Source organism: Nansenia antarctica (assembly GCF_963989245.1).
Source record: "Nansenia antarctica genome assembly, chromosome: 16".
Classification (NCBI taxonomy): Eukaryota; Metazoa; Chordata; class Actinopteri; order Argentiniformes; family Microstomatidae; genus Nansenia; species Nansenia antarctica.
In genome coordinates, this window is record NC_137686.1 from 5,825,769 (window position 1) to 5,850,671 (window position 24,903).

At 45.2% G+C, this 24,903-nt stretch overlaps 1 protein-coding gene across 1 annotated transcript; it reads left to right on the plus strand.

The window, feature by feature from the left end:
• Positions 1-10,321: 10,321 nt before the first annotated feature.
• Positions 10,322-23,268, plus strand: LOC308171399 (phospholipid phosphatase 3-like; the record flags this gene model as incomplete). The annotated part of the gene is made up of 6 exons (XM_080546241.1): positions 10,322-10,469; positions 18,529-18,686; positions 21,398-21,678; positions 22,009-22,066; positions 22,252-22,428; positions 23,140-23,268. 6 exons carry the CDS (start codon positions 10,322-10,324, stop codon positions 23,266-23,268), a joined length of 951 nt encoding a protein of 316 aa, XP_080402367.1.
• Between the last annotated feature and the right edge of the window lie 1,635 nt (positions 23,269-24,903).

Sequence of the window (24,903 nt, forward strand, 5' to 3'; positions counted from 1 at the left end):
CTGTGGCTAGAGAAATGTTATGTACTCAAAAGATATGCAACGATTGATCTTCCATGGGGTCACAATTATAGTTTCAACCAACCAAGCTAAGCAGTGTTGGTATACAATTAAATTGTTTACAAACAGTGGAGTGAGACGGTGCCGCATCAATATACCGACGGACTGTTGTGCCGACAGCCCTCCCTGCATGTGAATGCTCTCCGTTTCTCTGTTACGGTACATGTGGGAAGACGGTACATGTGGGAAAACTACGGTTAGGGTTAGGTGCTACGTCGACTTGGTACATGCTGGCATGTCTAACCCTAATCCTATCCCTAACCCTAACCCTACCCCTAACCCCAACCCTAACCTTAACCGTAGCACCCTAGCACCTAACCCTAACCCTAGTTTTCCCACATGTACCGTCTTCCCACATGTACCGTAACATGTCGTGTCAGCTCTCGCAGAAATCTGCTAATAAACTGTCGGCATCGTGGTCCGTCGGCACAGCGGGTGGGCCCCGAGTGAGACAAGCTTTTTTTTGCTGGTTCTGATGGGGGTAAGACAGTTGAAGCATTTCTAAGTGATATTATTCAAGGAGAATTGTTGTGCAGCAGGTGCTCTGCTCCTGAAGCCCGGTGAACCTCCCCTTCCTCCACCCAAGAAGCCTCTACCTGACATGCGGTCTTTGCGGCCCCTGCCAACGAAACCTCCGAGGCCCCCGCGGGTAGACCTCAGCTGTTACCACGTCGCCACACATCACAACCAGGGTAAGCTCTGTTCTTTTGATAATTCAATCGCTGGAAGGCCGAGTAAACATACCAAAATGTCTTATGTACCTTTAACAACAACATTGAGTCAGACCGAGCCAATAATCAGTACATGTTTGTGAGTTTTGAGCGTCTTGCTTTGCAGAATTGACAGCGGTTGAACCGGTGACACTTGAAGATCCAGATCCTGGGCAGACGAACTCGGTCGGTCCTGAACTGGACCCTCCAGAGTTTCCCGACTTTGAGAATTCTGTGATGGAGACCGCAGGAGGCGACGCGTTTGATCTTGCGCTTCTAGAGTTAGCAGCCGCAGACTTTGGGAAGCCAGAAGCTCTCGCAGCTTTAGACTTGGGGCCTCCAGAATTTGAGGCCCCTGCGCCGGTGTTATTCCTGGGTGAACCGCTAGAACTTGCTAGCTTAGACCTGCAAACCTTGAGCCTCGTCAGTGATGACCTAGCGCTTCCAGACCCACCAGTACCTCCAGTTCCAGAGCATTGGGGTCAAACACAAGCAGCTCCAGCTCCAGTGGTTCCTGAGCATTGGGGTCAAACACAGGCAGCTCCAGCTGCAGAACCAGAACCTCAAACTGTTGATGTTAACCAGGCGTCCGCTGAGCCCTCTGTCACCGAAGGCACTGATCTCAGTTCAGATTTGGTCCTAAATGATGACATTCAAACACAGCCAAGGTAAACGGCATAAACAAGACAATTTTAAACAGACAAACTTCTCTCTCTTCTTTTTTTCTTAAGTGGCTCATTATAAGGACCTGAGGAATTGTTGACTTTTTTCCCTTGTGGTTCCGTCCTCCAGCACCAGGAGGCGCCCTCTCAAACCATGTGTTGACACACGACTTGCTGACTTGTAATAATCACAGAATGCATATCAACTTTTTGATGTTCATAGGATGACTCAATAATACACAATAAGACTGTGACTGCTTGTGGCACTTATTCTAAAAAGGTCTTACTTGCGATAACCAATGTATAGTTGATTGACTCTTATGTACTCTTGTGGCGCTCTCAATAAGAGACATGCAATGCCACCTTGAGGATAATCTTTGAATGACATGTGATGGGTTCAAGAATCTCTCAGGTCCTTACTCTTACACAAAGTATTTTGTGGCGACTGAACTGAATGACTTGGTTTGGTTAAATGTCTTCCTAAGAGAAGTACACTCCCTCCTTGCTGTTGACTGTTGACTCCTTTATTTATTATTTCTCTCCTCTAGTTTCTGTCAAGATGATAATTATTACGAAACCAGCGACAATTTGTATGAGGAGGTTGAGGACATCAACAGGCTCATACAGCAGAACTCATGCAAACTGAAAAGGCCTCCAAAGAGTAAGAAGCTAATTATTATTTTTCTTTTTTTTTATTCGTTTAAATTTAATGGCAATTCTTTTTTTTCTGTTTTTGTATATATATTTTTTTTGCGTTCGTTTTAACACTTTTTTTTATGTTCCTTTTGTAGATCCATATGCTGATATCCAACCAACGGTAACTGTCATTGTTATTTGTGACATTGTGTGACATCAGTTTCAAATCAGTAATAAAGATATTTTGGGGGCTGAAGAGGAGGAAGTTATAGTTAACAATTGACCTTGTTTAGTTGCAATCATAAAAGGTGACATGTTTCTCTTCAGGTTAGATGTTATAGGCTTTACTTTCAGTAGAAATTCAAGTATTGAAAATGGTCTTCTCTCTGTGTTTGTCTGAAGAAGGAGGAGACTCGCATGAACATATGGCCCCGGAATGCAAGGTATGTCAGTTCTCAAAATAAAACATTTAATGTTTTTTTTTTTAAATGTACGTTTCAGCAAAAGTTGATATGTTGTGGCACCACATTCCAGGACCAGTATGTCAGGAGAACAAATCATGCTAATCTGCGCAGGTTATGCCATTTGTCTGATATATGAGTCCTTCATGAGCTCTGAATTCATTCTTTGATTTATTAGCATTTTTCATGATCACTCATTACTGTAACCTGCCGCTATGAAAGTCCTGCAATCGTTTCAGTAAGGAGCGACAGAGCCCTGAGAACCAGGAGGAGAAAGAACAGAGGAAGAGAGAGAAGCACCGCCTGGAGAAGGAGAAGAAGGAGCAGAAAGAGAGAGAGAAGAAGGAACATGAAATGAAAAAGAAGTTCAAAGTAAGTTGGACTGCTGCAGCAAGAGATATTGATTGTCTTACTGGCCAGCAGATTGTGAGTTGAGTCAGCTCTTTTTGGGCTCACAACTTCTGTTTGTATTTTTTTTATATCTATAGGTCAATTTGTTGTGCAAATCAAATGTCTTAAAGGTCCCCATCCCCCTGACCCCTCTCAACCCCCCTCGAGCTAGAATGTACAGACGTCTGCAAACTCTCATCCGCACCAAACATTCTGTGACCATAACATTCCGGCTACATTCAATCCTCTCTGAAACTTTGGATTCCAACATGGAATGCTCTGTTTTGAAACCCTACGTGGTTCAGGTTACTATGGTTACTGTGTCGTGGGTACGTTATGTAGGTCACAGGGCAGGAGGAGCCCATGTACCACGCCAGGGTGACGGTGGCCAGCAAGGTCCGGAAGAACGACCTGCCGGTGCGGAGCGGCGACACCGTGGGCATCATCCGCACCACCAGCTGCCCCAGGGGGAAGTGGCTGGCCCGGGACGCCCACCACAAGTGTGAGTCCGGCCCGGTCGGCTTAATCCCATAGGGATTCTTTGCCGGTGTGAAAGCCCTAACAGTCGTTTCAGATTAGATTCAACTTTTTTATTTTTTTGGTCATTGCAACGAGAGTACAACGAAATGTCTTTTTTTGCTCCAGGCACAGGTTCAGCCATTATTCAGCAGACCCTGGAGCAATTAGGGGTTTAAGTGCCTTGCTCAAGGGCACAACAGCGGTGGTAGGCACCTTTTAGATATGATGCCAGCAACCGTCCGGTCACCAGCTCACATGCAGCTCCCTCCCGGGGATCGAACCGGCGACCTTCTGATTGCTAGCCAGCCTCTCTAATCTTCGAGGCCAGTGGTTCTCAACCCTCTCCTCGGGGACCCCCGGGCCGCTCCACATATTTGATCTGTTCCACCCCCAGCACACCTGATTCAACTAATCAAGTACAAAGCAATTATGATTTGTACTTGATTAGTTGAATCAGGTGTGCTTGGTAGTGGAACAGATCAAATAATGTGGAGCGGCCGGGGGTCCCCGAGGAGAGGTTTGAGAACCACTGCTCTAGGCTACCGCTAATGTAGACATTGCCGGAAATGAGTGTCAGCATTGTGTCTGACGGGCTCTATTTCACTGCTGTACTGTATGTGGTGGTTGTGGTTGTGACCTGGGTTTCTTGTGTCCCGTGTCCATTGGCTTTTGAAGACGGCTACATCTCGGTGATGAACGTGGAGCTCAACATCAAGGAGATGCTGGAGCTGGGGAAGAGGGCGTCTCAGGCTGCCGGTCGGGCCACCGCGGACGGGGACACCATCAGCCTCGGGAGCAGGTGTGGAGGGTAACATTAGACTCCTCGTCTCTCAACTCAAAAAGGATTTTTTTTTCAAACTCCTTCGCTTCTTGGCTTGCGTTGCCCCCCGTGTCATCTCTCACTGTTTATGTCGTATCTCACAGATCTCTCACTGTTGATGTCGTATCTCACAGATCTCTCACTGTTGATGTATCTCACAGATCTCTCTCACTGTTGATGTCGTATCTCACAGATCTTTCACTGTTGTTGTATCTCACAGATCTCTCTCACTGTTTATGTTGTATCTCACAGATCTGTCACTGTTTATGTCGTATCTCACAGATCTCTCTCACTGTTGATGTTGTATCTCACAGATCTGTCACTGTTTATGTCGTATCTCACAGATCTCTCACTGTTGATGTCGTATCTCACAGATCTCTCACTGTTGATGTCGTATCTCACAGATCTCTCACTGTTGATGTTGTATCTCACAGATCTCTCACTGTTTATGTATCTCACAGATCCTCCAATCACCAGCTCATGATCACCAGCAGCTGTAAGTCCTCTAGGATTGGTCGATCTATTTTTCGGGACTTTTAAATGAATGATGTCATATATCATCACTCCTTTCTCCTCTCATCCACGGTACTCCTCTCCCCTCCTCATCCTCCTCTTCTTCTTTCTCTGTTTATACTTGAAGACCTCATGAGTTTAGGTCAACTGGCTTTACCCCCATCAAACCCCCAAATATAAACAATGTAATAGCAAACAAACACTCTATAGTTTCATGACATGGTTAAAACTATTTTGATCTCATGGATGGTCAGTCCTTGCATCCGTACTGTAGCTCCGCCCCTCAGCTGTTTACCCAAAAACAAGTGTCAAGGAGACTCGCTTTGTTATTGTTGGAATCCCAGATTGCCCCTTTCAATACTAGAACAGTCATTTGACCCTGTGAGTAAAAGTATAAAAGGCAAGGCACTGTTCTAGTGTTAATAAACTTGGCGTGATTGATGGTCAAAAAAGCTTTCCTATTGACCCCGTCGTTGTTTTTATGGAGGTCTATGTTTTTCTTAGTCACAGATGACAGCGAGGAGTGGACCTGTGACGAGGACACCCTATCCCCCTCCATATCGGAGAACCGGTAAGACTCAACACTTGAAACAGCAGTTCGTTCAGTCTGATACGGGGGGAAAAACATGAAGAAAAAGAATGTGGTGTATAGAGAGAGCATTTTGAAGAAGGTGCTTTCCTGTTTTCTTTTGAAAGGGTGCAACAACTAATAATATATTCCACAACATCTATTTTGATTCTACAGCGTTCTCAACCAGACCGTCTCAATGCCGGAAATGCGTGAGTATAGCCTCATGGGGTCTGTCCTTTTGAAGTTAGAGAGATATGATTTATGGTACTAAGCCCTCTGGCTCCATTGGACCTGCCTCTGCCTCTGACAGACAAGTTCTTTGATGTCCTTCAAAGACCACCCTAACATGACTCTCTGCTCCCCTTTTTTGGGGGTATATCTTCTCATCCCTCACTCCCTCCCTCTTCTGTCCTGCTGGTAGTCTGCAGCCACGCGAGTGCCAAGCACACCCTCAGTGACGCCAGCATAGAAGACCTCCACACACAGTAAGTCTGAACCACTCACAGCTTGACGTAAAACATGAACAGTGGGTTACAGTGAAAAGCAAAGTACGACAATATGAATGACAAGAGAGAATGGCCTCTCACACCCGTTATGCTCAGATGTTGTTGATCACAACATTTGATGACGCGCCATTTCCTTTTAAATGTTGTGATCAACTACATTAAGAGTATACGCCAGTGTGTAGTGGCTATTTGTCAACAAAGAGAATTTCAAACAAAATAAAAACTCACAAAAAAGGCCACTGATGCACCATTTCAGTTAGGTTGTACTCAGGCAATTAAGAAGTCCATTGTCCAGGCAAGGTCCACGTTTAAGTTGATTTATTACCAGTTCAAAGCAAAACACTCATGTTCAAACATGCTGCCTTTCTCTTGCTCTGGTAAAAAAAAAAAAATCCTCTCCTGGTGCATCACCTGCTACTTTTATCCCAAAGGCTTGGCCTGGTGCCTAGTGCCCCTAGTGGTTACACAATAGAATACAAACAAATATGAAAAATATTTATATAATATATAAATAGCTCCTACAGCCAGTGTACAGTTCTCTCTCTTTACACTGGCAGATTCACTCGCATGTACTGGTCTTCAGCGTTCCTGGCTGAAGTTCAAGAGAAAAGCTTGATCAGTATTTTATCAATCATCCAGCTATTATACCCAACTTCCAAAAAAGGGCCAAATACTATGTTAGACGCTGTGTCTTTTATGAATTACGCTGGCTGTTTATTTGCTGTGTTATGCAATATTCTACCAAATGTACTGTGAAGCACTTTGTGACTGCTGTCTTAATAAGTGCTATACAAATAAATTAAAGTAAAGTAAAAGTGTCTCTCCTTATCTTAGAACCAGACACGAGGCCCTACAGAAACTAGCCATCTTCTTTCAACACAACGACGACGGCTTCAATTCCATCGCAGAAAATGGACGCACAATCCCTACGGAGTACAGTATTTACTTTATCTTGATGAATATTTCTTTATCTTTATTTCAGCTTTTATCATGTTTTTTTTTTACCCACCCCCACCCAAGAGACTTGATCACAAATTTGCATTTTGTTTTTCATATCAAGAGTTATTCTGACTTGTAAACAATTTCTCCCCTCTCCCTCTCTTTGTTCTGTGAAGTGGTGAGGATCCGAGTAAGTTGGCAGTACTTATGTTTTTTCTGTCTGTATTTGCTGTCACCAGTCATTTCACTGTCACAGACTGTCAACACGCGTTTCACTGTCACAGATTGTGGTTTAAAAAGTGATCATTTGAAACACACTCAAACCACTACCAACGGTTCTCGGTCTTGCGTGGTGGGAACCACCTCAAAGGATACATATGATACATGATGTGCACTGACTCAGACACGGTCTTATCTGGTACTGCAGATAGTAACAAAACGGTTTCTGCCCATGTACAGGTCTCTTCTCTGCTGTGGAGGTGCCACCCTATCCGTAAGTATAAATAGAGTTCATGTATTATATTATGTTATTATATTCTATTTTCTAAATGACGTTGGCAGCCCATGTCCGTAATCCTGTCTGTTGTGTCAGAATGTATGACGCTCTCGAGACAAAGGGGGTCTCGTCTCGCGCAGCTTAATGTCAGTCCTTACATAGTTTTCATGAGCAGCGGAACTAAAAGAAGAATACCTAATAAGATACAATTGTACGTCTGTGCGTTCGGATCTCTAGCAGTGACCAGGAAGTGGATTTTGCAGACGTGGTGATGCTGCCCCCTCCATTGCTCTACGCGGACACCCTGTGACAGATCTGCGTACCTGTGTGTGACGTACGCCTGTGTTAACACACTATATACACCACTCAACGCCGGGATTCCCATACCATTACTCAACACTGTACATTCTCTGAACCCACTGCTCGTGACTTCCCTACAGCTTACCTTTTCATTATCGCGTCAGGCCAATCGGCACAAAGTTTACTTAAAACGGTGTGGTAAAGTCAGGTGCCCTATAGTGACTAGCTGGGGACTAGTAAACATCAATGGAAGGTTCCGGCCTCGACCAGCAGTGTTCAACAACGCCGGTCATGTTTGTCATTGATTTGCACGTCTGTGTCTCCTGATGGAACTGGAGGTCGGCCCGATAAGGACCGTATGGGATGGCTTGACTATAGGCCATATTTGGGACACCGGTCATGCCCTCTGGCTCGTCTGGAGATGGGTCTGCTGAGTGTGAACCATAGCCGGGTCCAATACTGCAAAGCATTAAGTCATCTGAGGTGTGCTGTACTTTGCACTTTTCAGACCATTGCAATGCTACTGGATGGTTCCATTAGCTAAACTAAATCAAGCATAGCTCATTCGTATCTTAAAATGGATTCGAATAATATAATATACATGTCATTTTATCCAGGTTTGCTGTGACGCTCTCTTTTCGTGTGTGTGTGTGTCCGTGTCCGTGTGTGTGTGTGTGTGTGTGTGTGTGTCCGGGTCCAGCTGAGCCCCACACATGTCATTCTGCCTCAGGCACACAGAGCGTGAGTCACAGATGAATAATGGTCGTTCATTGACGTTTGAGACTTATCTTCTTTGGAAAGATTTGAAGTTCAAAGTACTCCCCCAAGGGGAGGCTGGGTTTTCACAGTATGTGTTCATGATTGTTTTTGTGCGTGTGGTTGCTTTAGCCCCCCAAAAATGGCTGTATGGGGGGGGGGCTGAATTCATTGATCTTTTCACTGCACTGAATTATTGATCAAAAGTAGTTACTCAAACACAACGGTGAGAGGGTCCAATGTTGTGTGTACTCTGATAGGTTGGCCATACTGCAATCTGTTTTGGTTTTTGTTCCTATATTCTCTCTGTACTTTTTGGTTGGAAATGTCTCCTGTTTTTATGTTTATTTTGAAACGCTGTATCACTTAAAAATCTGTTTAATGTTGCAATCCAATAAATGTATCTCATTTATTTGTCCCTCCCTGTGCACATTTTATTTCAGAGACATGATCATTTCAAATGAATGTTCTAGTCGTTCTATTTCTATGGTTTTACCCTTCCAGAAATGTGATTATCTTTGTTATGGAATAACTCCAGCGGAATGTGTGGCTTTCCATTGGGTCTGTTATGGTGTAATAGCATGCTGTATCCAGCGGAGGGCGCAGTTGTTTAAATGAAACATGACTTACTGTCGAAGAAAAGATGAAATATGAAACCAGTGACCTCTTAATGTATTCGTCCATACAAGGCTATTTCTTTCATTTGTGATCAAAACTCAATGAGCGAATAATGCGTTTTTCTTTATGAGGAACTGTGTAGTAATTGCAATGGCATAGAGCTTTGGGGCTGGATAAATGTACCACTCTCCGATTCATATACAGAGCTAGGGACTGATCTTCCATGAGATAAACAGTGTTGACTTTTACAATGACATTGTTTACAAACTAATGAATATGTGTGGCTTCTGATGGGGGTAAACCAGTTGAACTAGGCTCATGGGGCATTTTTAAGTTGTATTCTTCAAGAATCGGTGGCATGTTATTAAATAAAAAGGCGCAAAATGGACTTGCCAACCCCAGCCTGATGGGTTTGTCTTACCTTTATCACAGCCCAAAATATAGTTGTTTTACTTAAACAATGTATTTGTGAACTTAGTGTAAAAGCTTTGGAAATGATGTTCGATACCATGGACTGTTAGTCCTCGCATCCAGACTTGTGTATGGTATATACAGTGGGTTCGGAAAGTATTCAGACCCCCTTACATTTTTCACTCTTGTCATATTGCAACCATTTGCTAAAATCAATTAATTTCATTTCTTTCCTCGTTCATGCACACACAATTTTTATTTTTATTTTAAATACATACATTTCACAAAATAGAAATTTCAAAAATAAAATAAATAATAATAATAAAATAAATAAAATAAAATAAATAATAATAATAATAATAAATAAAATAAAAATACATTTCAAAAAATAAATAAATGTTGTAATAAATCTGCAAAAATGTCTACAAGTCTGTGTTTTTCTGACAATATTAGGTGCTGTGTGTGCATGAACGAGGAAAGAAATGAAATTAATTGATTTTAGCAAATGGCTGCAATATGACAAAGAGTGAAAGATTTAAGGCGGTCTGAATACTTTCCGAACCCACTGTATAAGAGTGGTCTCAGATAGAGGGGGAGGGGTACCGGGAGGAGGGCGTCACGGGAGCGGGGAGAGCACCAAGACCTCCGGAGCTCCTCAGACCGATCAGAAGCAGGAGAACATCTAGTCACAGGGTGGCTGACTCTGAGTAAGCGGGGACGGGATGAACGAGCACAATTAATCTGTCGACGTTTCAAAACTAGAAAACAAGTACAACCCGTTTAAAGTAATGAATCATCCCTCAGCGACTCGAAACTCCGAATATAATAACTGTACTGCTTTCTAGTTAACGGTAGAAGTTAACTGCGCTTTCTAGTTAACGGTAGAAGTTAACGGATCCCAAGTTGACAACTGCTCAATTTACTTTTTAAGTAGGAATAGCATCCAGATCATTTAAATGCAACGCTGTTTAATCTATGAGAAAACCATGGCACCAGAGACAAGGAACGGTGGAAGTTCTTCATTGAATAACAACAACAACAACTGCAAAGACAACAGCCGCAGAAAGCTGCTGGTCGGCGTGGATCTGTTCTGCCTGTTCCTAGGTGAGTGGTCATCCCACTGGGACAGGCTCTTATTAAGATAGAAATCGTGACGTTAGAATTATACGGTTCTATCTACATTTTTGTCAAAATTGAGTTTTTTTACATAATCTGATCCATTAGGTGTTTATTAATGCCTGTGTGGTGTTATTTTTTAAATGTTGAAATGTTTGAGTTAGTAATTCATAAAATACAAAGGTTCCATCTCACAAAACATAATGGAATGTCAAAACTTTGACGCTCAATATCTCTGAACTACCCTAAACGGAGATAGAACCTTATAATTCTAAGCTCACGAAATGGCATTTAAAATGATTGTGACATGCAGCCCTGAATCAGGACATTCAAGACTACATGATATGGCATTGCCACGAAAATAGTGTTACAACAAATCACAATATGATGTTATAAAAGTTGATTGAATTCTGTAAACATGTTTAGTAATGTTTTAGTACATATTGATTACACTGTTTCCATATTTAGGCTATCTATATTCCAAAATAAGATCCGATGGGGGAAAGCTGGTCTGTAGGCTATGCTCTGTTGCTTTGCCCGTGTTTCTCTAACTAATGAATCACTAAATAATAAATGATCCCACATCATATTAAAGGAAACTGGAAACTGCTCAGACAATACTTTAAGGGCATTGATACTGTACATTAATACAAGGCAATAGAGAAAGTTATGCAGTCAGATCTTTCTTTACCCTCCTTAAGAGAAAGTCATTTTGTGACAAGATTTAGCATGAGTTTCCACTTAACAGCTGAGCCTACATTTGCTGGCAAAGGGGAAAATGTAATTGATAAATTGCTGCAAGACAGATATTATTTCTTTGGTCTCCACCCATACCTGCAATTCTCCTGTGGCTCATTTTGATATTTTCCAGAATGTCTCACATTCCACACTGTCCATCAAGCCAGGAATCTCTTGAAGTGACATCTGGCATGGTGTGTGTGTGGGGTGTGTGGTAATTAAAGGAAAGTGGTGCAACGGTCAGCCTTATGTTCAGCTAATGTTTGTGTGTGTGTGTGTGTGTGTGTGTGTGTGTGTGTGTGTGTGTGTGTGTGTGTGTGTGTGTGTGTGTGTGCGTGCGTGCGTGCGTGCGTGCGTGCGTGCGTGCGTGCGTGCGTGCGTGCGTGCGTGTGTGTGTGTGTGTGTGTGAGACAGTGAATAACGTTTTCTTCTTTTGGTTCTACATTTGACTGTACTTGTGCACATAGTTTCACCATTCAGAAATGCCAATACTTTTTACAGATAGTCCCCCTATCAGGGTTTCAGGGTACCTAAAAGTGATGGGACAGATGTATCAAATGTCCAAATGAAGCACTCATTATTTGGTTGACAATCCATTGCATGCTAAAAGTGCCTGGGAGTCTGGGACCCATTGCCCCCAGCAGACAGTGTTCTCTGTGACGCTCTGCCAGGCCTGTACTGCAGCCATCTTCACTTGTTGTTTGTTTGGAGGTATTTCCCCCTAAAATCTTATCATCAGGAAATGCAAATGCATGTTGAATGTGATTTAAATCTCACGGTTGACTTGACCAGTCAAGAACGTTCCACTTTTTAGTGGCCTGGGGTGGTGCAGGGGTCTAGAACCATAGCCTACAGTGCAGACGTATGCCCATAGAGCCATGGCCTACAGTGCAGACGTATGCCCATAGCGCGCTGACATAGCCTCTCCTCCTTACTTCCTGTCTTTCTCTATTGCCTCTGTTCAGTAAAAAAAGGAAAAATACGAGAGTTTGAGTTTAAAGAACCTTTAGGAACCTGTAAGAACTTGTTGGCCCTGGAAAAAAACGAATTGCTATGGCAGTATGTTTTTGGTCCTTTGGGTCACTATGTATCCCAGACAATGTGGTATTGCTGTAGTAGATCCTTTTTTCCCCAAACCTTCCACTTTCCATCATGATAATATTCATATTATCTGTCCACAAGACCTGTTTCCAGAACTGCAGGCTTTTAGGTAGTTTTGAACAAACAGTGAGTGACCAGTGACCTTCTTGAGGACAGCTAGTGGTCTGCACCGTGCAGTGGATCCTCTGCAGGTTAGCTGGTGACGTGTTCTGTGGACGGGTGTCTCCGACACGTCCCCACCTACCTCCTGTAGAGTGTTCCCCATCTGTGGGACAGTTCTGTTTTGGGTTTTCTTTCTTAATTATGGTGAGCATTCTTTGATCACCCTGTATGAAATCTGCTTTGGCCTATCAGGCGGTTTGCGATTGCTCACTAATGTTTTTTTTTTTTACACTCTTAATGATGTTCCAAACTGTTGATTTTGGCGAGCCGAATGTTTTGTCTATGTTTTGGGTTTTCAGCCTAATAATAGCGTCCTTGGCGGTCATTGACATCACCTCCTCATGGTCCTCAAGTTGACAGACACCAATAGCAGACTCCAAAGGCAAACACAGAGCCTAGAATCAATACTAGTCATGAATAGCTCACACTTGATTTACCAGTAATAACTGCCAAACCAATTGTCCCATTACTTTTGGGTGCCCAAAAATAGCGGGACTATCCATAACATTTATGTTGTGATTTCTGAATGGTGGAACCCATTATGTACACAAATACCATCAAATAAACGGAGAACCTCTACTTTTAACCTCGCAGTAATTGTTTGATTTCAAATACAAACTTTGGAGTGTAAAGCCTAAAGAAGACAGAATGTTTCCCTGTCCCATTAGTTCCACAGGGCACTGTGTTTCTCTAGACACCAGGGATCCTTCATTCTGCTCAAGGCTAGGGCGGCGGATAGTCAACTGGTACAAAAGTGAAAGAATCAGCATTTCCACAACTCAAACCCAAATACCCTAATAAGTCTTTTTTATTTTTTTTTTATTTTTTTTTTACGACGGGTAGATTGATTATTCACTTTCTTAGTCAAATGTATTGATTTTAAAGTCGCTTTGGAATAAGGCATCTGCTAAATGCCCAAAATGTCAATGTCAATGTAAATGTCAGTCTTCTTCCACTGATTGTACTGTTAGTATCATCATATGTTTCAAATGAATGTGTTTTCGAGAGCAGCCATTCTTACCCTTCGAAAGATTGCACAAGAATTTAGCCTTAGGTGACGATGTAATTCATCAGAATTCTGAGCAGTTCCCATGGGGCAGATGATTAAGCCTTCCCCCATATGTGTTTTGTTTAGTAGAAATAGCCCCTGGTAAGATCATCATAGATCAGTAGAGGTGCTGTCAACAAACACATGGAAGTCGCTCCATGCTCTGTCTTTGTAAAAATATTTATTTTTTCTACCAAGAGGGTTAGTTTTGCTCTCTGTGTATAAAAGCTGCCCACAAAAAACGCCTGTCAACAAACCAGCAGTGTAGGCTGGCTAAAGATGTGGTTGGAGAGGAGTGACCGCAGAGAGGAAATGGTGGGAGTGTTCTGGTAATCACTACTCTCCATTCTCACAGCGACGCAGGGCCCAGATGCCCAGGCCCATTCTCACAGCGACGCAGGGCCCAGACGGTTTCCTCTCACAATCAACCCCAAGTCCTTTGATACTAAAGGTGACCATCACTCACCATGACCAAAAGGCTGTTAATCAACACAAGCAGAACTTTAGCTCAACTCCACTGTAAAACTAACGGATCGCTCCATAGGAGACTAGTCAATAATAGCTTAGCGATCAAATAGTGGTATTTGATAAATCGAGACATCTGGTGCTGGTACAGGTAATGTGGCTAAGTGGCCAGTCGTTAACATAACTGAAAACAGATTTTTGAAAAGGAATCTTCTAACCTAAGCAGTTTGTCACACTCAGTCTCGGTTTCTGGCATGATGGGGAAAGCGAAATAAGGAACACTAGTTAATTTTATGACGGTGGGACCGAGTTTGACGCCAAATATCAGCACTACTATCATGTCAGTGTCTCAGCTCTGCCTGCTTGTTCTGGGTGCCCCCAGTGACGCTCCCCTTCCCCAGCGACCTTGGCCCTAGCCAGCGCTGGCAGGCACGGCGTAAGCCCCACTATAGTTGCTCTCTGGCCTTCTCTGGGCTATTTCAAGTCTAGTATGGGTTAAACTTGGTTCAGGGGTTTTAATTTAACAGTAAGTCGTTGTTAGATGGGTTTTACCTTCTCTAATCGCCTTGGTAAGATCCCTGTTTGCTGTTGCCAAGCTCATCGAGAGAACTCATGGGAACGTAATCAACTATGCTGGTGTGTGACTGTTCAACGTCCACGCTATTAAACATGACACACACAGGAAAAAAAACTTCACAGAGATAGATATCTAGATATTTAACAGACGAGTCCAATTAAATGAAGAAATAAAGAACACATTTCAGGAATATTTTTAGAGTACTACGATTCCGTGCTTTTCTCGTCTTATTCCTCTCAGCAGTGGAACGATGAGGGCATAGGAACAGAGTTTGCAGGAGACCAGACGGACAGGGAGCAGTTTGTACGCATGCACACAAGGGTACAAGTCAAAACAACTGCATCTGTGTATACATCACAACTCCCACCCTCATACATGTATACACTTCTACACCAGCAGAGCAATGGCAGCAAGTGGAAAATCTGTGTCTGTTTATTGAAGTAGCAACTGGTGTTATGACAAATGCCCCAAAACACGGTTGACTTTAATTCGACGCAAGGCCGTCCCGACATCAATTGTAGTTTCCATGGTGGAATGATGCCCCCAAACAAACAGACCCCAAGATATTCAAACTTGACATTTTAAGAAACTCAAACGAACTCAAAACGCTCGGAACAATGAATCTTCAGCATCCGGGTGATTGTTTATGCCTGAGGTAAGACTCCGAGAGATCTTGCGATACTAAAAAACAGTCGACAAACTGAAACCAGATGAAAAAGCCAGCCCAATTCTACATGTTCACTCAAGTAGAACTGGAGAGTGTTTACTGTTTCTGTTTTCTTTGGGCCAGCGTCCCGCTAATACATTAGACACACGTCCCCCCGGCCCCCGGTGTTATGGTTGGCAGAAGGGGACAGTTTCCCCTCTTGGTTGTGCTGAGCGGGAAGGGAGGAAGTATAGCTAAGACGAAGGGAAATCCCAAGATGCCGTGCTATATAAATGCTGATGGGGATGGGAGACTGTGGCTTGGGTAGAGGGGACAAAAAACCCCAGCAGTTGAATTATGGGGGAAAAAATAGGCAATGTCTCCCAGTTACCCAGTGTTAGTCCCTGTCGTCAGTTAGGCCCCAACCTTTTTGACTTTCTGGAAGGTTTGAGATGCCTCGGTCCTGTCCGTGTATTTCCGTCCTCTCCTTTTGTACTTCTGGATCGTCTGTCAGTCGTTGGGTCTGTTAATGTGTTTAAAGGCGGTCAGCGAGGTCAGTGCTCCAGGATTAACACTTTTCCCATTCAGCGTTGAGCTGTAAGTCTTTTTCCACTGCGCTGCATCAGCGAGCAGCACATGCTGCCAAGCCCAGTGCTGTGCGAGCGACGCCTGATTCCCCACCATCCAGGGCCACGGTAGACCTGAAACGGTTCAGACAATCAGGATTGGGTGCCACTTAAAAGTGTGTTTTTACTGCGCTCGGATTTCTAATACTGCTGAAGCCTGCTTCAAATAGCCCCTGAGCTTATTGTCGCTCCGTCTCAATATTTGTTTGACTAGTCAGAGTGAAAACAGTAACAGTAATAATGTGAATCCTGTCGAATGTGGATGGAGAGGCTCCAGCAGTGGTCTGGGTTTCCCATCAGGCAGCATTCTGGGAAGTGTAACCTGAGCCCCTCCCAGCTGGGCCTTCAAAGCAGAGTCAGCTTTGGGCCGGGGAGCCAGGGGGGGGGGGGGGGGGGGGCAGGGGTAGGGGTGGGGGGGGGGGGCCAAGCAACTGAGGCGTGTGTTGACATTAAGGGGTTTGAAGACATCAAGAGCCCCCATCCAAAGCACCCAGCTAGCAGGTTGACCTCAACCCCCCACCCCCACTGTACGAGAGAGAGAGAAAGAGAGAGAGAGAGAGAGAGAGAGAGAGAGAGAGAGAGAGAGAGAGAGAGAGAGAGAGAGAGAGAGAGAGAGAGAGAGAGAGAGAGAGAGAGAGAGAGAAGAGAGAGAGAGAAAGAGAGACACACACGCATACACCGATATAGTTGTTATTCTTCAAAGGCCCCCGACATCAGTTAAAAAACGCTGCTTTGATGTGATGGAACGTGTGTTTTCTGAGCTCTGTTAGGTTAAGACACCTCTCCTGGGAAATACGCTTTCCCGCTCTGCTTCGGTGTTTCTGGTCGGTTGGGAAACGACTTGGTCCTTTTGGCCCCGCGTGTTATTTACTCCTACAATATGTTTGTTGTTCTGTTGAGCAGATAAGCACTGAGCGCTTTTCCCTCGACACAGTAGAGTGGTGAAAGACACTCGTTTCATTGGACGAAAACACCCTGCAGGCATCTGGAAGTCTTCCTCCTAAGTGGGGTTGAAAGACTCTCTGGTCGTGTCAGGAAGTTGCCAGAGGACCACTTGTTTTATCCCCACTTTGGTTATCTGCTCTGGATCCCATCCAGCCCTGTTAGCACTCACTCTCCCTGTTTCATGTCCATCGCTACGCCGTTATCAGCGTGATGAGCTTCACTACAGTTCGGAACAATAAACAGGTCTTTCATTTCTTGGGCTGCCCTGTCGGTAAATTGAAATCTGTTTATTCGGAAGTCGCTGTCCTTCTCAGTGGTTTGGCTAATTTTCTGGGCACACAACATAATGGGCCGGTTTCAGAGACAAGGCTTAAGCCTAGTCCTGGACTAAATCACACTTTCAATGTAAAATCTCCATTGAAGATGTTTTTTAGTCTAGGATTAGGCTTAAGCCTTGTCTGTGAAACCGGCCCAATGCATAATAACAACATAACAACAACATAATATCAACAGGAACTTTGTGTGAATGCTGACGGCCTGAAGAGGTGGTACACCACTTGCTAAACCACTGGCTCAGTCACTGCGATAGATACTTGGTTGCAGATTATTCAGTATGTTGTAACTGAAATTACTTTTTAATTACTGAGCTAGGTGTGGGTTTTGTGGGTAAACGGCAGAAATACAGGTTGGTGTGCGCGTGTGTGTGTGTGTGTGTGTGTGTGTGTGTGTGTGCGTGCGTGTGTGCGTGCGTGCGTGTGCGTATGCGTGTGTGTGTGTGTGTGTGCGTGCGTGTGCGTGTGTGTGTGTGTGTGTGTGTGTGTGTGTGCGTGTGCGTATGCGTGTGTGTGTGTGTGTGTGTGCGTGTGTGTCTGTGTCTTATACCAGTAGGTACAGGATAAAAAAACGATGCATTTGTGTGCTGCGTCCCTGTGACTGTGTGTGTGTGCGTGTACGTGCGTGCGTGTACGTGTGTGTAACATATTCGACACCGGGGCTGATCTCAGCTCTTGTGCGTCTGTGCAGTGATGCTCCTCGCAGTATTTCTGCACCTGTCGCCCATGGAGCCCCAGAGGAGAGGGTTCTTCTGTGACGACGGCGGCATCGGCCTCTCCTATAAGAGCAGCACGGTGCCCACCGCCGTCCTCACGGTCGTGGGCGTCTCCGTGCCGGTCGCCTCCGTAAGTCTCAGCGTGGCGCAGCATGAGGGGCTCGGAGAAACACCCAGGGGGCCTGACTCCTCCCTCCATCCAGGGGCCTGACTCCTCCCTCCATCCAGGGGCCTGACTGACCGTGTCGGACGGTCGCCGATCCTCTTCACCACTTTAGCGGTTTAGCACCGACCTCGATTGGCTGTATTTACACCAGTAACCCGTCCAAAGTTTGGACATCACTTTCCAATTTCAATTGTGAACATACAAATGAACATGAACGTTCATAGTATTGGAGCCAATTGGTCCAAATGAAGTCCTTATAAATACTAAATTGAAACCCCAAACCAGTAATTGGAAAATTACTGTTTTCCCCGAGAGGAACTGTCAGTCTTGTTTGGAGTGGTGGGAGGAGTCAGACCCTGTGTTTCTCGGTCCATCCTTTGCTGTGGACACTCCCCTTGGAGTCCTAATATTGACGTCTCTCTCTTTCTCTCTCTCTCTCTCTCTCTCTCTCTCTCCTTCTCTCTCTCTCTCTCTCTCTCTCTCTCTCTCTCTCTCTCTCTCTGCCTCACTGCTTCCTCCATGTAGCCGGCCTGCCTTTCCTCGTCATAGAGACTAGTGCTGTGCAGCCTTACCGCCGGGGCTTTTACTGCACCGATGAGTCCATCGCGTACCCAGCCAAACACGGGGACACCATCAGCGACGCTGTGCTTTCTGCTGCTGGCATTCTTATCACCATCCTTTCTGTAAGTCACCTCACTGAGAATGTCTCTAACCTCACTTATTTCCCCCACGTTTTTTTCCCCAGCAAGTGTGCAACTTCACCCACACGGTACTATTCCTACTCAATGTCATGAAGGTTTACACAATTACACAAATTTACGACAACAAAAACTTAATTACAATTAAGATGTTCACCCCCTCCCCCCCCCCCCCGCCAAGTATCTGTTGTTGCCTGTCTGTCTGGTACTTGTCCTCTGCAATGAACAATAAAAGTCGAATCTAAATCCAATCTAAATCAAATCAATCTTCATCGGGAGAGCCTAGGAGGGTTCGAGTGATTGAAAGCTTAGGGAGGTTTTTTAAGTGTCTAAGAGTGGATCTAAGCATCTGTTTCGCTGTGGGATCTGTTACTGGTAGTGTCTTACGTCTTACTGAACAGCAGGCGAACATCAGGGAACGAGGGGGACGTGGGTTTTCATGGTGAGAAGGAGCACCGTATTCCTGTGTAATTATGGTCGACGCAGTGGTTGTTCGGTCAAACGCTGTAATTGATGGGGGTCGGAAATGTGGTGGAAGATGTGCCCAGAAGAAGAGTTAGACTACTTTTTTTCTCCCCCTGAACGCGACTTTGAATTCCACGTTTCCCCCAAGGCCTTTTGGCCGCTGGCCTTTAAGTCTTACTTGAACTTGTGGGAAACTACTAGCGATTAGGTCATTTAGCGCTTCGATGCCCCTAGGATAAAGCTGAGAAGCTGGCATATGGAGGGGGGGAGAATTCCGAAGAGTAAACCCCCCCCCCCCCCCCCCCCCCTCCCCTAAAGTGTTTAGGTTCACTTACTATCATTTGCGATAGAGACTTTTATGAGACAAGTCACAAGACCCAGCCTTCTCTCCCCTCGAATATCTCTCCCGAGGTTTACGCCGTAACAGTTACACTTACTACAAAGCCATTCATTCACAGTTCAATTCACGTAGTTTGTCTCCTCTGACACAATGGGAACCAGATGTGTTCTCCTCTCTCCCATGAACCAGCTGGGTAGGATCAGCCAGGCTCTAAAGGCTTCGATGGTGGAAAAAAAACACACGTTATCAGCTTGTAAAAATCTCCTTTTAGGGCTTTCCCCACCGACGCGTTTCTCAGAAAAATAGTTTTTTTTTTGTCGCCCTATAACGAGAATTTCTGATGAACCCCCGAGATACTAACGAGAAAACTCCCAGAAATCTCTTGTGAAATCAGAGCCTGTTGAACGAGAGAGGGGGAGCTGAGTGGAAAACAAACGCGCCCCCGATGTGAGTCTGGCCGCAAAAGTCAAGACATGTCGCCTAGCTCAGCGTTTCTCCTGATTACAACCAGAAGTGCTACCCCCGCCCGCCCTGCCTCTCTCCTCTCTCTCTCCTTCCCTCTCTCCCCACCCTGCCTCTCTCCTCTCTCTCTCCTTCCCTCTCTCCCCACCCTGCCTCTCTCCTCTCTCTCTCTCCCTCCCTCGCTCCCCACCCTGCCTCCTTCCTCTCTCTCTCCTTCCCTCTCTCCCCACCCTGCCTCTCTCCTCTCTCTCCTTCCCTCTCTCCCCACCCTACCTCCTTCCTCTCTCCCTCCTTCCCTCTCTCCCCACCCTACCTTCTTCCTCTCTCTCTCCTTCCCTCTCTCCCCACCCTGCCTCCTTCCTCTCTCTCTCCTTCCCTCTCTCCCCACCCTGCCTCCTTCCTCTCTCTCTCCTTCCCTCTCGCCCCACCCTGCCTCCTTCCTCTCTCTCTCCTTCCCTCTCTCCCCACCCTGCCTCCTTCCTCTCTCTCTCCTTCCCTCTCTCCCCACCCTGCCTCCTTCCTCTCTCTCTCCTTCCCTCTCTCCCCACCCTGCCTCCTTCCTCTCTCTCTCCTTCCCTCTCTCCCCACCCTGCCTCCTTCCTCTCTCCCTCCTTCCCTCTCTCCCCACCCTGCCTCCTTCCTCTCTCTCTCCTTCCCTCTCTCCCCACCCTGCCTCCTTCCTCTCTCTCTCCTTCCCTCTCTCCCCACCCTACCTCCTTCCACTCTCTCTCCTTCCCTCTCTTCCCACTCGCTCCCTCAGTGACCAAGAGACTGGCGGGGGGGGGAGGGGGTAGGGAAGGTATTTGAGCTTGAACAGCTGTAGTGAGTTATTGGCGTCCATATCCCCCCAAGTATGCCCGCCAGCATGTCAAGCCTCTCGTTCCAGACATTTGTTTATTAACCCACTCACTTAAAACCTAGTCGTGCATGTGTCTTCCACAACTTACCTACTCACTCACCCCCACATCGCTATCCTACTGTATTGTTACCGTATTGCTGTTTCTGATTCATTGAAATTCATTCAAAATTAACTTGCTGGAAGTTAAATGGTAGCGACTGTCCAATAGCTAGAATGAAATCGTCGAAGGTTTTTTATCAGTTTGAAAGATTTACAAGCAACAGGTCGTCGGTAAAGCAAGCTTGGAGTAGGCTAGCATTGTCACTGAGATCGACGTGTTTCACTGACGTCCTAGTGTGTAAATAGAGGATCGATACAGTCTGTCAAGAAAATGAAGAGCGGTTCAGTTTGTTGACAAAAGGACAGCGTGTAGACATGCCTTATTCTACAGAGAGAGACAGTTGATTCATGTTCCAGTGTTTAGCAAGTGGTATACCACCAACACCATCTGGCTGCACCCTCGGTGTCTATAGACCATATAGACAGTGACCATAACTCGTTGTTGACATCGCCCTCCTTCCCTCCCGTCAGATCGTCATCGGGGAGTGCTACAGGATCTACTACCTGAATGAAGGCTCCAAGTCCTTCGTGGGGAACCCTTACGTCTCGGCCCTCTACAAACAAGTGGGCGTGTTCGTGTTCGGCTGCGCCGTCAGCACGTCCTTCACAGATATCGCCAAGGTGTCGGTGGGGCGCATGCGGCCTCACTTCCTGGACGTGTGCAAGCCGGATTTCTCCACCATCAACTGCTCCCTGGGCTACATCACTGACTACCAATGCCAGGGGCCCGAAAGCAAAGTTCAGGAGGCCAGGTAATGGACGGGCGTGTTTCTGGGGGCTGAAACAAGAGCACAGGGGTTTCAGTAAGGCACTATGTTGCGGACGGAACATTGTAGAAAGAAATAGATGTAAGGAATCCTGTCAGCTCTGTTCGTGGTGTTTCTATCTGCAGTCCAAAGTTCCTGAACGTCAACCTGGTTGTTGTGCTGTGATTGGCTGTCTGAGTTGATGTGCTGTGATTGGCTGTCTGAGTAGATGTGCTGTGATTGGCTGTCTGAGTAGATGTGCTGTGATTGGCTGTCTGAGTAGATGTGCTGTGATATTTATTTGTGTTTTCCCTCTTTTCTGTCCTTGGAAAACAGGAAGTCCTTCTTCTCCGGACATGCGTCGTTTTCCATGTACACCATGTTGTACCTAGTGGTGAGTTACTGCTATGTGTCTTCTTCACACACACACACACACACACACACACACACACACTTGCACGCACGCATGCACACACACACACACACACACACACACACACACACATACACACACACACACACACACACACACACACACATCCTCCTGTGTTCATAGACATCTCTCCCGTTCTGCCACAGTTCTACCTGCAGTCTCGGTTCACCTGGCGTGGAGCCCGCCTCCTCCGCCCGCTGACCCAGTTCACCCTCATCATGATGTCCTTCTACACAGGCCTGTCCCGCGTGTCCGACCACAAGCACCACCCTACCGACGTCCTGGCAGGCTTCATACAGGGAGCTCTGGTGGCCTACTGCATAGTAAGTACCGTAGGAACAGACCTGGGTCAAATTCATAAGTCAAATTTAAAAAAACATTTTGTTGGGACCCAGGTCTACCTAGCATTACTACCATAATCTGCACATCCACCCCTACACTATAATTAGATTAGATTCAATGACGAAATGCAGTTTAGCATCCAACCAGAAGTGCAGATGAAACGTGATATAAAACGTGATATAAAAACATGACAATGATAGTGATAGGAACAGTATGGTAAATACGGTAGTTAGAGGTATATACATTTATGAGCTGTGTACAGTTAAGGTAGCTATGTACAGTATGGTATGTACTGATGTATAAATAGTGGCCATATCAAAGGAGGTATGTGCAATGTGCAAGAATATGATATGTGCAAAGGTAGTATTTGTAAACAGCAGTAGTGCAAAGGGTAATTGAGTGCTCACATTGACCTGGGGTGTCTGCAACCAGCAGTAGTGCAAAGGCTACATTTGGATGGATAATCAACCATGATGCACATTTCTACTTTTTGTTATGTTTGATTCTGAATCTGATCTGCTCTGATTGGCTGTGTATCAACATGTAATTGTGATGAATAGATTTTTTTTTTTTTTTTTTTTAAACCTTTAGTTTTGATCAGCTAGAGAGTGACCCACTGAGATCCTAACACTGCATGAATAACCGTTATCATGGTGTTTCGTGGTTACTGATCAGTCTTTACCGTCCGACAGGTGTTCTTCGTATCAGACCTCTTCAAGCCCAAAGGCCGGGGGTCCGTTCTCCCGCCGACCCCCGTCAAGAAGGACCTCCCCCCCGCTGCAGACATCAGAGAACGCAACAACCATCTCACCATGGCGTGAAGATCACTATTACTACGTCTGGTCTGGACTGCTGGAGAAATGTAACTAATCTATATCAGGAGGGCTGACCTTCACGTGTCGGTATAACACAGAGCAAATATATTGAACATGAATATTGAAGAGTTCACTTTGGAAAAGAGGAGGCACATACAAAAGACACACTCAGACACACACGCGCACACACACACACACACACACACACGCACGCACACTCACGCACACATACAGGTTGTGTCTTTGGAAACCGCACACCAGCCATGATGCTCACTAATCTAATGTGACACCAGAATGTGTGGAGGAGCTCGGAGAACTCTGATCTCTCCAGAGAGCTTTCTGCTCCTCTTTCTTTTGTTGACTTTACTGTCAATCACCACTGCCAATCACGTGCAGATTCACCTTGGCTGCTCCCACCATCTCCTGCAGACAGAGGCAACACCGCGGACAACACCGGAAAGGAAGGAGCGTTAAAAAAAGCTGAGTGTGAAGGTCTTACCGGCTGCAGGGGATATATAAGGACTGTGCTAATAATATCATCACCGCCTCCCTGTATGCCTAAGACTAGAAATTCATGAACGGAAACAAATTCCTGGATTTCACAGGAAGGATGTATAAATGACCCTTTGTTATGTTTGAGCTATAGCACTATCATACCCAAACTCAGAACTGATTGTCACCACTTGAATGAAGCGAAGTGAAGCTATTGGTCAGCTTTGTAAGAACGTTGTTTTGTTTGTTTGTTTGTTTGTTTTTTATGAAGTATTGTAATGTAGTACTGTATGTATAGAAATGTATAAAGGAGTTCTAGTAAATACAGTAGTAGGTAGAGGACAGAGAGAGGGTGCATATTTTGCATGTGGGCCTCTTTCTGCTGGTAAGGACGAGCCCCCACCGAGCCTGTTAATGAAATGACTGTCTGTTTTGTGTGCCAGACGGGCGCTCACAAGTGTTAGGTCAGAGCGTGTGTGTGTGTCCGCATGAGCCTGCCCCTGTCTGTCAGTGTGCCAGTGTCTGTGAATGTCATGTCTATATTTGTGTGTGTGTGTGTGTGTGTGTGTGTGTGTGTGTGTGTGTGTGTGTGTGTGCGTGCGTGCGAGTGTGTGTGTGTGTGTGTGTGTGTGTGTGTGTGTGTGTGTGTGTGTGTGCGCGCGCGTGTGCGTGTGCGTGCGTGCGTGTGTGTGTGTGTGTGTGTGTGTGTGTGTGTGTGTGTTAATGCTTCAGGTTGGAGGCAGGGAACATGAGGCTGTTCAACAGACACATGCAGTATTATGGACAGGAAAACTGTGGAATTATAATGTCAAATAACTTCTTGTGATTACTTTTATAATGATTCATACAGTATTACTGTGCTAAATGCAAAATATGAAAACACCCCTGTGACAATACAGTGTATCCTGCCATGTCATTTCTACACAACAACTTGTTTTATTTTTATATCTATATGTATAGATAATTTATGTATCAGAGAATTATGTACAATATCATTTATCTACCTTTTTCTGAAATATCCACTATGATTTTGTCAAGACCTGTGGAATTGTGTGTTTGCTGCTTAAAGAAGCAAAGGTTGACAGTTGTCATATGGTGAAATGACAACTTGTGAGTAATAAAGTTTTGTTAAACAGCTTCAATACATTC